This window comes from Columba livia, chromosome 3 (assembly GCF_036013475.1).
Source record: "Columba livia isolate bColLiv1 breed racing homer chromosome 3, bColLiv1.pat.W.v2, whole genome shotgun sequence".
In the NCBI taxonomy this organism is placed as follows: domain Eukaryota; kingdom Metazoa; phylum Chordata; class Aves; order Columbiformes; family Columbidae; genus Columba; species Columba livia.
Genome location: NC_088604.1, coordinates 70,901,516 through 70,914,835, shown reverse-complemented (window position 1 = coordinate 70,914,835; position 13,320 = coordinate 70,901,516). Strand labels below are relative to the sequence as shown.

Here is a 13,320-nt window from a genome sequence, read left to right as displayed (position 1 = left end):
AATATAACTCCACTCCTCTATTTTCAGGTATGTCATGGCTGATCTATCTCCAATCCACTGTCCAAACCATACTCATTGGGGTGCTGGTTTTCCTCCCAAAAGTAGTAACAGCTACTGGGAAAGGAGACTACTACAGAATGAAAGGTTGGAGTCTGTCCCCTGGTGTTCCACTGTACAAAATGTGGAGTCAGTCAGAAGATGCCATAGAGAAAATTCTGAAGTTAACATCTTGCACCAAAACAGTATTTTAAAGTTTAAGAGCTATAGTGGAGTTTGGATACGGATGGAAGATCTAGAGTGCTGAAATTATCAAAAGAAGAGCTGGTAGTTGATCTCATCTGCCAAGCAGATGGAAATCAGGCCCACAACCTACTTTTCCTTCTGGTGCTGAAATTACATCACTGTCTCCAAATACCTTACTTTGTGATTTTTTCACTCTGAACAACAGCCAGCAGTACCGTCCTAACACTTGTCTCCCCAAGCTACAGCAAGAATATATTTTTATTTTGCTCTTACGTGCAGCACCATATGGTACTAAGGGTCTGCAGACATTAATATAGTATTTCTGTGCAGAAGCAGTTAGAGTGATTGCCTCCCAATTCTCTCTATGCCGTGTCAGAGATGAAAAGTCATAGAAGTTTCCTTCATCATCCCTGTAAGAAAGAAAAATTATTCAAGTTAAGAGGCACTTAAAAAAAAAATCAAGTAATTATAAGTTACAGTTCTTAAGTTACTGCAATAACTTTTAAGCAGAGTATCATGATGGAAAAGAAATCTGCACCAGACTTATCACTCTGTACAAACCTCTAATTCAGTACAGAGAGATACCATTGCGCCATCAACCCCTCCAGTAACTTTCCACATGCACACAGCCCTTGGCCAAAGCAAGAGTAATTCTGACCTCTCACTGAAGCCTGCAGGCTTTCGGTGCATGGCAAGCACAAATGCATGATTAAAGCAGATTGTTTTACCTTAGCGTAGAAAACTATCATCATGCCAGATGTTAAAACTCTGGGAAAATTATTAGCCACATTTGACTCCACTTAGCAAATCTTAATGAGCTAGTATTTGGTTGTGACAGAAAGAGATTACCACTTTCCTGGAGCTTTGTTTGGAAGTTCCAAATAGACAGCAGTTGTATTCTTGTTTAAATTAGCTATAGTTAAATAATAATTAGACACTTGTAACAACCTAAACATACTAAAGATTTCAGCCATCGATAACTGCATACCAAACAGTTTGCTTTGATACTAGGCTTATTCCCCAGAAGAAGCTCAAAGCATTTTTCTTCAGTGAAATTAGTTTTAGGAAGTACAAATTGCAGAAGTTACTTAAAATATATTGCACTGGCACTGAATGCCACATCAGTTGGTTACTGGCTCAGTCAAAACTCAATAGCTGAAGTGGCAGTATTCCAGTGAGCTGCAATAAGGCTGTATTTGTTTCTGCCATCATACAGCTCCATTTCAAGTTTGTGGAAAGAACTCACTTGTAGGAGCACTCAGTAGATTTAACAGGTGGGCAAGCATACTGCGTATGCCACTCAAACATGTAGGTGCAATCTGGAGTTTCCTTCAAAAATACAGGCTGAAAGAACAAAATACAAAAGGAATTTACTTTCTCATTTAGTTACACCAAAACTACCAAACTCTCTCATTCTTGCTTCAACAAGATCCAGGAACTTGTATTTACATATTATATCAGGAGCCACACTATGCCTTTGCCCTGACCAAAGCAGGGCTTCTCCCAAACCAAGTTTATCCACATGTACTCTTCTGGTATAAAGGGCAGCAGCCATCAGGTGCTTCTGCCTCCTCCGTGAACAAGGGGAAGAACAAAAGTAACTCTAGGCACCATTGTTTTAAAAACACAAAGGGAAGCACAAGTATAGAGAGAGACATAATACTAAGAACAAGTAATCAGCTTATTTTGGTCCAGCCATGTAATACCTACTTTACTCCAGATTCATCCTCCTAGCTTTTATTTCTCAGAAAGAAATGGCTGTTATTTCTGAGAGAACATCTCCTCCCAACATCAGCAAGAGCTTTGCTAATAGCAGGCACCCCTTAAGGGAACAATATGCCCTGACTTTCCTAGGGCATGACAAAGGTACCTTCCATAAATAGGAAACATTCCTCATTTCTATTACCTCACAGTACGTTTCAGTCTCCTGCCTAATCTGTAAATGATTAGGCAGTCCTTGAAGGAAGCTAGATCATGTTCTTCACCCTACCCTCCTACACGTTAAGAAGAAGGTAACCCTGGAAGACAGTACATACAGGAAGTATATGTTTTGAAACTAACCTCAGATGTAGTCTTGTCACAATAGAATAATATGGCAGTTGATCGTTCATATATTTTATGACATTTTTCTCCACTGGTGTAATTAATCATTATTAAACCATTTTTGAAAGTCAGTTTTTCTGTAACCAAGCCTAGAAGCAAAGAGTTAAGAAAAGTAAACAGCTAATCCAGTAAATACACATGACTGCAGTAACTCTTCTGGCAACAGTGATACATAACATGCACAATAAAATATTGATAGAAAGATCTCAACCTTCCTCTAAAACTTGTGGCCTAGTTACCGAATGTGTACTACTCCACTACAGCAGGCTCGAGCCCATTCCTAATAGTGTGTCAAGGTAACTACATACACGACATTTTATCTGCACACAAAGCAAAAGCAGTACATCTTACGAGATAAAGCACCCTACAATATCAGCCAGAACCCCTGTTGTGTCACACAGATGCTTCAATCCCATGCTGATTAATATTCCCATTCTGTAATTTCTTTCCAATCAAGTGCTATACCTGCTACTTTTCTCAAAGTATCCTCCATCTTCTTAACTTGACACGATGACACACTGTGAGCCTCTTTTTTGCAAGGTACTGATATTTCTCCACAAACTCTGAAGTAGTAGTCATACTCATCTGTACTCACTTTAATGTCTTTATTGGAAAGCGGCTTCAGGTTATAAACATGACCGTACCTTGGATCTTTCACCTTGCAATCCTCTCCTTTAAAGAAAAGTTAAGAATTTAAAATACAATTTAATATCTACGAGCCATGCCAAATACACTTAAGACAATTAAGGCTTACTGGAACAAAAGAGGCCACAAAAATGAGTACCTGGCACTTCAGAGCAGTAACACTGAAGAACCATTTTAGTCCAGCTAAGCAGCTTGTTTTGGGAAGTCACCAATATCTAGAACTATGCAACTAAGCTACAAACAGAACATTTATTTTTTAACTGTCATTAAAGCAAGATGCAGAAGTCACACTGTAGTTTAAAATATACCTCAAAATGGCCTCACAGGTTCTTCCCTCAGCCATGCTGAAAGTTAAATACAGAACAAGACACCAAGTCCAGCACATGCTTAATTATCCGGAAAGAACAGCAAGGTCACAAGGCCAAAGCAAAAGTTGTCCTAGAGGTCAATCTTGCGTCTTCTTTTAACAGCTATGAAGTTTGCCAAGTTAGGAAACAACTGATCATAGAAAGCATTAGCTACAGCTTACGGGTCTACCAAGATGCATACAGAAAAGGTTTGGGAAAATTCTAGTTTCAGGAGTCTAATCAGCTGATATACATCAGTAACTTAGCTGCTGATTGAGTCCTCACTTATAAACTGACCCTTTGCTCAATATTCTGAAGTTTTTAAAAAAACTATCAGATTGTATCCCATTATTATTATGCTCTCCTCAACCATCCAACAAGTTGGTACCAAGTTAAAGACATCATTTTCTCTCCCTTCAAAAGCACAACTCTTGTCACCAGTGACCTGCACAGTAACTGTGTGCTACAGAGCAACAGCTTGTAAACATTCCTCTTATGCCACACAAGATCACTGGTGGTTTCAATAACATCTAGGACTGTTGCAACAGATCCTTTACAGGAAGTCTGGATGTTTTGCAAGGCATTATCTACAAGTTGCAAAACAAAGCCTGCAAGGGCAGAAAAGATACCTGCACATTCAACTTCCCATCTAAGAGTCAACTGAGTACTTGAATTAGAACCTGTGATTCCTTCCTGCATGCCCTGAAGTGAACTGTAAAATCCTGATACTGTCCCCGCTGGTTCCTCCACCATTGTCTACCAAGGGTCAAGCTTACAGTGTAGCTTCCAGACATCAGTGGGGGAACAAGGAATTACTTGCCAGGCAGAGGATCAACTGCGTTCTCATGAAACCAGATTTTTTTTTAAGATTTACATGACACTAGGAAGTCTACCTCTGATTTAACAAGGTAGTGCTATAATTCAGAGATGGAACTATTACTTTATCTTCTTTCCCTAGACAGGCAAGTACGTTTGCCTGTCAACCTAAGATGTACTTTTAATGTTAGGTATGATTCTTAGTTGGCTTAAAGATCAGAAGAGACACCCCTCCACATGCCAACACCTTTTACAGAAAGATTCACAGGGCAAGAAACAAACAGCTTCACTTCTTACACAGATTTGTTTGATATTTTAAAGCTCAAATAACTACATTTACCTTCTGCTTTGTGAACAGGACACGCTGCCAAGGTTCTCCAAACAAATACGAACTCACAGTCATCTTCTTGCTCAAACACCGGTGATCCCTACAGAAAAGAGCTATGTGAAGGAGGTTTACTAACAATTACTCTGCAAGTCTCAAAACATATATGCAGAATGCTTTTTTTTTTGTAGTTGCACAGTTCAAGATTTCTGTAATCAAATTTCAGTACTCATTTTCAGCGAAGAGCTTCTTTTGGTGGCTCACAGGATTTCATGATAGAGTTCACTGTAGTATTCTACAGGCTCAGGAAAGCAGTTGTAAGGAGGGACAAGGGAAAAGCCTGTACACAAGATATCACTTCTTAGAACTAGCTTCTCCATTCCAAGAGGAATGAACACTTTTTTGTTACAATAAGTTCAAGCTCTAAAATCCTCATTAATAGCAACTGGCACAGAAAATTACCATTGTTTGATCACACTGGAAGATTATACGTGTCGAATAACGCTTCTTGTCTTTGCATGTGTCACCATTCAAGTAAATAATGCTTAATGACCCATCAGTAGCAGCCTGTGGGCTTATCTGAATGACTCCAAGGTTATTGCTTTTATCAGTGTATTTCACACAAGATCCTATGGCACCACCTACAGGAAAAAGAAAAAGCTTGTATTTTAGTTGAAGGCTTTGACAACCAGAGTTAACTTGTAAAATAACATACTGGAGTAACTTTAAGAGAGCTTTGAGCACTAAAGCAGACTGTCTCAGACTCCTGAAGCAGAACACAACAGAAGTGTTTTCATAGAGACATTGTGTGCCTAAAGCCTTTGAGGAACAGAACAAGTTACTCTCCTGCATTCACTGAAATCTTTAAAAGAGACATGGCATAAGCTTCTCATTCCGGCTTCAGTTAGGAGGCTTCAGTGTTTAACTTTCCCTCCTTCTTTAAAAAAAAAAAAAAAAAAAAAAAAAAAAAAAAAAAAAAAGAGAGAGAAAGAAAAAAAAAAGCAGCATACTAGCAAATACTGCCCTCAATGCATTTTTCTGAAATGCATTTTTCTAAAATGCATTCCCACACATCCCAACAAAAGAGTCCTGATGAGCACTAAGTTTGCTCGCAATTTGAGAAACTCTTTTTATTATACCCTTGACATACTTCACTCATGTCTATTGAAGTTCAGTGACTGAACAGGCATATAGGCATATAAGGTTTTGCATCAGAAGGCATAAGTTCAGAAATGCTTGCCACTTGGCTTACCAGGGCATCCAGGCACATAGGGCAAAGGCTTGCACACATTCAAGAAAAATGTTCGCTTCTTTGCTTCCCTCGAAGTGTCTATAGCAACCCATGGTTCACCTTCTTTGCTCAAGTCACTTAGGTCATACTCATTGCCAGCAGCATCTGAAAGAGATGTGGTACATGCAGTAAGCTGAAAGATGACCTATTAGATACTTGCAGCAGTAGCGGGTTTGAAATCACACAATTCAAAGTAATTTTCAGAATCACATCAGATAGTCATTGAGAGAAGGTGCTGTTGCCATAAAACGTAACTGCACCAAATGTAGAAAAGAGTTCCCTGGGCAGTTACTTCCCACAAGTAACTACTCCACAATTTACAGGCGCATTTTTCCAGAGCCCAATACTAAATTGACCCATTTTCTTCAGAGTTGGGCTGAAGCAGCACCCAGTCATGGTAAGGATTAAAGGTTTTCACAGCCATTATCAGCTCTCTTAAGTTTACCACTGTGATCCACATTAGCTTCTTGCCTGTCTTCATAAGGTAGGTCGTACTTCAAACAAATTACTTCCTCTCCCTCTCCAAGATTTGTTGGACTGAGCCCACCCAAACTTCAGGTACTTACCTGTAACCTGGCAGTCTACAGGAGCAGGAGCACAGGCTAGAGCTGTGTGAAACTCAAAAAAAGTATCATGGATGTTCAATGCACTGTTTATCTCTTCACGCACAAACTTAAGCTCTCCAGGATATGAATCATTACAGATGAAAGTCACTGTGAACGTGTCTGATGTTCCTGCAAAACAAACACTTATCTGCTGCTGGCTCACTCAGGAATATTAAAAGTTCAAGCTAACACTCGACTTCAAAATTTTCTAACAGTTTCTTGTTACTAACTGCTTCAAGAAAAACACTACCTTATTTTTTGTTTCGTTGGTTGGTTTTGTTTGAGGTTGGTGGTTGGTGAGGTTTTGTGGGTATCTTCTGGGCTTTTTTGTTTGTTTGTTGTTTGGTTGGTTTTTGTTTGTTTTATTTTAGCTGCAAATATACAACCCTTCTTTAGACACCTCACTGAGCTGCCTAGCAGCCACAACTGCCCCTCCAAATGGGAGATCCAAATGCCTTGACACATTTCAAGAGCACAGTTACCTTCATTGAACTGTGCTTTCTAGGTCTTTGACATGATACATTTGAAAAAACAGAAAACTTATAAAACACCAAGACCGCTGTACCAGCAACCTGTAAATTACATCACACATAGCAAAGTTTTGGGTTCAGGGGTTTTGTTCGCTTGTAAGAAGTTCAGCGTAATGATTGCACTGATACTATTTAAACAGCATATGTTAAGTCCTCTTTAGTTCTCCTTTCCACAGCCCACAAGAAACGGTAGAATTATGGAGAGGAGTAGTGTTTGTCAGGGTATCTAGTGTTATCAAAATGGTAGAGGCTCTCAAAGCAAAATACAGGAGAGTTGTTGCCCATTGTATATTAGGTACAAAAAAGGTCACAACTGGGAAAATAAGATGTATCACCATAGCCACCAAAACCCCATTTTCCTAAAAAACTTCTGTTGTTAAGATATAAACAACTTTAGAGCATTATTCATGAAACTGCTTAAAGTAATGACCGGACATAGAGAGACAGAGTTCATTTTGCTTGTTTTCCCAATTTAACTATCGATTTCTTCATGTAAGGAAAAATATTTTTCATCTACTCAGTAAGGAAAACAAAATCCTGTACAGTATTTGGTCTTTTTCCAGAAGTTTTCAAATGCATTTGTATTACCAAAAACTGAGCCACCACGATTCTGCATGATCTGATTTCTCCCTAAAATTTTCATATGAACTAGCTTATTTAAGTGACTAAACACCAAGACCTGTAGGTTTTAGTACATGAACAAAGGGAGGAATTAAGACTATTCACAGGAAGTTTGTACAATATCAGAATCCATTGCCACTGCATATTTCCTGAACTCACCTGATTGCACATGAAGAGGACCTCTGTAGGTAAGAGTCAGAAACCCTTCACCAGAAAGATACAGGGTTTTGTCCAATTCTACTATCCTCACCGATGTCAGATTTTCTGCTTCACAGCCAGCAGCTATTTTGCCATTGACATTACCACACATCGGCATGGGTCCACAAATGTTTAGCTAGAAGTTTTAAAAACATGTGGGTGTACACTGTATTAACTGCATCATAAAAATGAGGTCCACAGAACCATTTCTACATCAGTAGAACTCAATTGTTATGAACTATTTCAAACAGCCTGACATGTCTGTAATTTCTAGATTGCAAGACAACCAACTATAATACTGGAACAATCGCCTCAATCTTCATTTACGGGGTCCACAAATTCTCCCCACTAGAAGTACAGGATGTAGTTTAGCAAGTTTATTCTTAAACTGAAACACACTACAGTATTATCTGTGGACAGCCTAGGACAACTGATATATGCAGATCGCATTAAGGCTTCCACTGTCCATTTCTTCAGTATCAGCAAATTAACTGGTATTATGCAACAAAGTCCATAACTGGAAAAACATGCACAGCCTCAAAAGTACAGCTACCTTATGTTTGCTAAGAACCAGAAGTTTGACGCTTTTAAGACCAGAGATGAATCAAGTTATCTTTCTTTCCCTCAAGCACAGTAATTCCCCGTCAACTCAAATTTCATGAAAGGACTGAGTCAAACCTCCACTTGCTCACTAAGACTGGAAAAAATGCAACAACAGCATCTATAAGCAAGAAGCTGTATAGTCAGAATCCTTACCAAGAATTTCTTCCCAATGCCAGAAGCCATATAGCCTTTTTCAGAAGCTAACGGCTGCAGATTGAACAGAAAGCCAGTGTTTGGATCTCGCACAGAGCAGGACTGGAAAAAAAAAAGTATTACAACAGTATTATTTTCTCCTTCTGCATTTCTTCTGCTTAAGTTTTACCTCTTAATTTGTTTAAAGAGCCAAAGTAGTGAATTACATACATTCCTAGCCTGCATATCAATCAGAAACTTAATTTGGGCAAACCAAATACAGCTCTCACAGTAGCAACACTTCATTCACTTCTTTTGCGTCCACTGACATCAGCCACATATCAACACGCAATTTAACAGATGACATCTATCAAGTTAGCTAAGAGAAAGGAAATTTTAACTGAGGGTTGTTTTCACACTGATATGCTTGAGACCTGTGAAGTGTAATAGAAGCAACTGAGTAGCTCAGGGTAAAAAAAATAAAGTGCCTCATTTGATGATCTATGCACAAAGAAACGTATATCCTCACATATGAACTCGGTTTTACTAGCAACCTTGTAAGAGAATGAAACAGTGCCACAGCTAATAAGTTATTCTCTCAAGAGAGCACTTGAATAATTTGGTCAGAAGTTACTCATCTCAGGAACACTTCAAAAAGAAAGCAATACGATATGACAAAGCTCCATCATGATCAACTTCAGACTTCACTGTAATTAGTTTTGTCATTTAAATGCAGCAACCAGAAGAGACAGAAAAAACCCCAGTATGTTGAGACTACAAACACAATTACCTCTCCCTTTCTCACCTGAGAATCATCTTTTGTTTCCTTGATTGGACACGCAGCCTCAGTTTCCCATAAGAATGTGGCCACACATTCCTGAATAGCTATAAACCGTGGGCTGCTACTCTGGAAACAGATTGCAGAGAGAAGACCAGAGTAAGCGTAACAGCCAACACCTTCTCATGTTTGAGATTCCACTTCATCAGAAACTGTCAGGTTTTTCTAAAAGACTTAACTACAAATGCACACAATTCCCATCCTGCTTCCCTCTCCTCTTTGAAGGTCACTGCTGAGAACCTTGCCTAGCGAAACACTTAGCATGTCATGAAGCTTTAGCAAAGAACTGAATTGGACATCCAACCATTCCGATCAAATTCAATACTGAATCTAGACTTGCATAACCAGACTTGCTTCAGTCTTAGCTTCGAAAAGTTTTCCGCTATAATAAAAGGTAAATATTAATTATATACACTTCATTTCAGTGTTCTCAGACAAAAATCAAACAGTTGATAATTGCTCCAAGTCACAGATTTTCACCATACCTCTTGGACTGAAGGTGTCCTTTGTGAAGGGAATAAGACCTGCAGATTCACAAACCAGCAAGAACGAATCTAGTCAAGCTTCAGTCTAATGATCCCCTCAGCCTAAACTTCAGTATGTGCAGTTGTATCAGCAAAAGCTTTATAGATTGAAGAATGTATCTAGAATCAACAAGCTTCAGAAGATGCGGAATCTAAGCCTGCAAGATGCACTTTACAATATTTTCCCTCCCTTAAGAGGGTCTGCAATGTTTGCATGTATAATTCTTCAGTCTTAAGTCCTCATGTATTTTTCATGCTAATTAGACTAGTCTGAAATACCACTGTCCACTAAGGCTGTTTCTTTGTAACTAGTTCTTGCTTATGATAAAATACTCAGTCTGAGGCACACACTTCTTTAGCATCTAAATCAGCTTTGTTTTTATATTTCTATTTTAAGTGCTCAGAAGTCTCCCTTGTCATGCATTTGCTATACACTACACATCTTCATGTAGCTTCACATTATATGATGGAAAACCTATTATGATGAAGCAACACCTGAAAGATCATTTGTCCTTACAAGAGTGCCCCTGGAACAGATGAAGTGGATGGTGGTGGTGTAAGTAGTTTTCTTTCCATCAGCATCAATGCACACAGAGCCATTTGCATAGGTTAGAAAAATGTGTCCAGGTCTTTCAACTACAAGTTCTTTGCTGGCAACACCAAGGTTACTAATAGAGGTGACTTCAGAGTAAGAAACCTAGAAACAAAGAAAGGCATGTCAGCAATTTTAAAGTCAAGTGAGGAACTGCAGTCAAAAAGAAAATATCTACCACAATAACCTTGTCTACAGAAGGTTATCTTGAGAGCCTTGAAGATAACAAAGGTGTAGAGATCCCCCTATATTTCTCCCCAATTCTGTACTTAGGTTTCACATATTTAATAGACAAGCTTCACAAGCCCACGTGGTTTGCTTTTTATTGTTAGTACAATAAGGTGCCCATAGTGCACCTTCCTCATCTCACCAGCTACACAGCTTTGGAATTTAGGGAAGTCTGTGCCTCATGCACAATAAGTAGGATTTAATTTGTACAGCCCTTTAAAATACAGCATGTGGAAGCCTGAGGGCATTCTTAGAGTTGACCTTAACAAAGCCTAAAAAGCACCAGCAGAAACTTTGCATCAGAACAACAGTAGTTGCTAGTACCAAGGTCCAAACTAATCTTAACTTCTACAAGATAACTGGTGTTTCCTACTTTTAAGAAACTACAGGGTGATTCAAAGAGATAGACCCAATTTCAAAGCAATAGTGATTTCAAATTGGGTCCACCTTTTGAAACACCCTATATTTTAAATTAGCAACAGCAACAAACAGAATACACCTCCAAAGCAGCTCTGTCCACAAAGACTTCCACTTTTTTTTTAAAAAAAACTCTGCATTTAGGTTGACCCAAAGTGCTCACTTTTTACTCCAGTGTCTTCAGCAATGAAATCAATGAAGTCCTAATGTGTCTTCACATGTAAAGTAACCAGCCTTACACAACACTGACTAATGTGAGCATGGGGAACTTGTAATATTTTAGCTCAAGTGCCATGATAGTGCTGTACACTCACACATGCTCTTCAACAGTATGGAGGCAAAGGTGTTCTCTCTGTTTTACAGAAGGAATTAGGACAGGTTCATGAGCATCTAGTTCAACTTTCCCTACAGCTTTGAGCAGCACTGAAGCCACGCCTCGGGCAAAGTGTCTATCCAGCCTATCAGCACAGTCTCATGTTACACTTCAAGGAAACTTAGAAGTAGAAGCCCATAACCACCACCACCAGCCTTTTTTTTTTCTTGGCAACTTCTGCCTGATTGTTCCTCAAAGTCAAAGATTGCTCAGCGGGGTGGGTGATGAAGAATATTTAAACACATTTCTTCTACAGATCAACCTAAAACAAGCCAGAAGCAAGACAGAATATCCATGAGAGTAATCTGTTCCAAAAGCAATGCTGGCAGTCTCTGAGACCACAACAGTTTACAAAGAAAAGATGCACTTTGTCTACCTCTGCAACACAGGACAAAGAATCATGCATGTCAAATGCAACATTGGAACACCTGTAAAAATTCAAGTTTTTGTCTTTGAAGAAGTGGACAGGAGGTCTACCACTCTGCAATAATTATGCCAAGATTACAGATCCACAAATACCACAGTATTTTGCACAAAGAAGACACAATTCATGTGCCTGTCTTGTATACCGCTTGATCTCACTCGCTTGGCAAACCAGCTCCAAGCTGGGACAGAAAGGCTACTCACCTGATCATGCCGATATTCCATCTGACAGACAGATGCTCGCCGGTCGCATCCTGGGACAGCGAGCAGTGGTCGACAGACGTTTATGTAATACTTCTTGCGCTCGCTTGGCCTGGAATTATCCATGGCATACCAATTTTCACCCCTCTTCTCCAATTTTGCTAAGCTGAGCAGGAAGAGAAAGTTCTACAATAAGACAACTTTCTTCACAGATTCTGTCTAGCTTTCTCTGTCAGTCTCAAGAAACAGAGCAACCAACCCCTTCCCCTTATATTTAAGTGTTACAATTAAAAAGAATACTTCTTGGAATTAGAGCATGGTTGACAAAGTAATATGCTTTTATTAAGCAAAACCACCCCAAAGAGTCAACTTATGTCACAGGAGGCAAGTCAGTATATTAGAGGAAAATACTGTCTTTTATTTTGAGATACTTGCAGTCACGATCATTAAAACAGATGAAGTTTCTGATGCTGTCTACATAGGAAACCAACTTCATCCAGTGCTAAACCATCAGCCAGAACACTAAACCAGAATAGCCAAGTTACATTGTCTATGTTACCTTCCTACCTTGACAAGTCATATTGATCCATGGTGTTGGGATCAGTCACAACACATTCCAGTGGCATTTCAGGACAAGCATGTTCAGTGTACCACCTGAAGTTGTAGGTATACTTATCTTCTATCTAAAAAACAGCAGAATAGATCAGTGAGGCTTTCCACACAGAACAGTCTGTGAATCACAGCTACTCCTTTATATGGTAAGCTTGTTATTTCCTTGGTTTTGGGATATATCTTCTCAGATTGATATCTCTAGGTCTGTTTTGTTGTAGATCCTCTCATTTCCTGTGTCAAAAATACTCTTTCCAAAAATCATAGAACCGACCAACTAGAGCAATGTAACTGCTGTCTGCTGTGTTACAGGATGCATAGCCCTACTACTTGCTATTTCTCAGTCAGGTTTTGTTTGTTTGTTTCTTTTTTTCAGCTAGAAATACAAGATGATCAAAAGCACCAGTAATTACATTGCCCAGAGACTAGAGAAGAATGAAGAACCTGGATCCAAGTGAAGAGCTCAACTGCTCAGTGGTCAAGCTCTATGGCTGCAATAAGAGGCTGATATATCAAGAGAAATAACTACTTATCTTAGTCTGCTTTATAGATACTGGATATATCTGTCCTTGAAGCTGTGTTTGCACTAGCCTAGCAGCAATTATTGTCAGGATTTGCGGATGGAGATCCTTCCCTCCTTCACATAGAACTTCTTA

General features: G+C 39.1%; 1 protein-coding gene across 3 annotated transcripts in view; it reads right to left on the bottom strand.

The window, feature by feature from the left end:
• IGF2R (insulin like growth factor 2 receptor) overlaps positions 1–13,320 on the bottom strand; it is a 59,114-nt gene that overhangs the window by 18,296 nt on the left and 27,498 nt on the right. For all 3 annotated transcript variants that reach the window (XM_065057554.1, XM_065057556.1, XM_065057555.1), the window contains exons 17-30: positions 12,623–12,738; positions 12,059–12,221; positions 10,339–10,518; positions 9,265–9,366; positions 8,481–8,582; positions 7,686–7,860; positions 6,337–6,504; positions 5,732–5,875; positions 4,942–5,120; positions 4,495–4,582; positions 2,812–3,018; positions 2,305–2,435; positions 1,490–1,587; positions 517–653 (exon numbers count right to left, since the gene is read on the bottom strand). In XM_065057554.1, coding sequence (XP_064913626.1) covers positions 517–653; positions 1,490–1,587; positions 2,305–2,435; positions 2,812–3,018; positions 4,495–4,582; positions 4,942–5,120; positions 5,732–5,875; positions 6,337–6,504; positions 7,686–7,860; positions 8,481–8,582; positions 9,265–9,366; positions 10,339–10,518; positions 12,059–12,221; positions 12,623–12,738 — 1,990 coding nt within the window. The remainder of the gene's footprint in view (positions 1–516; positions 654–1,489; positions 1,588–2,304; positions 2,436–2,811; positions 3,019–4,494; positions 4,583–4,941; positions 5,121–5,731; positions 5,876–6,336; positions 6,505–7,685; positions 7,861–8,480; positions 8,583–9,264; positions 9,367–10,338; positions 10,519–12,058; positions 12,222–12,622; positions 12,739–13,320) is intronic.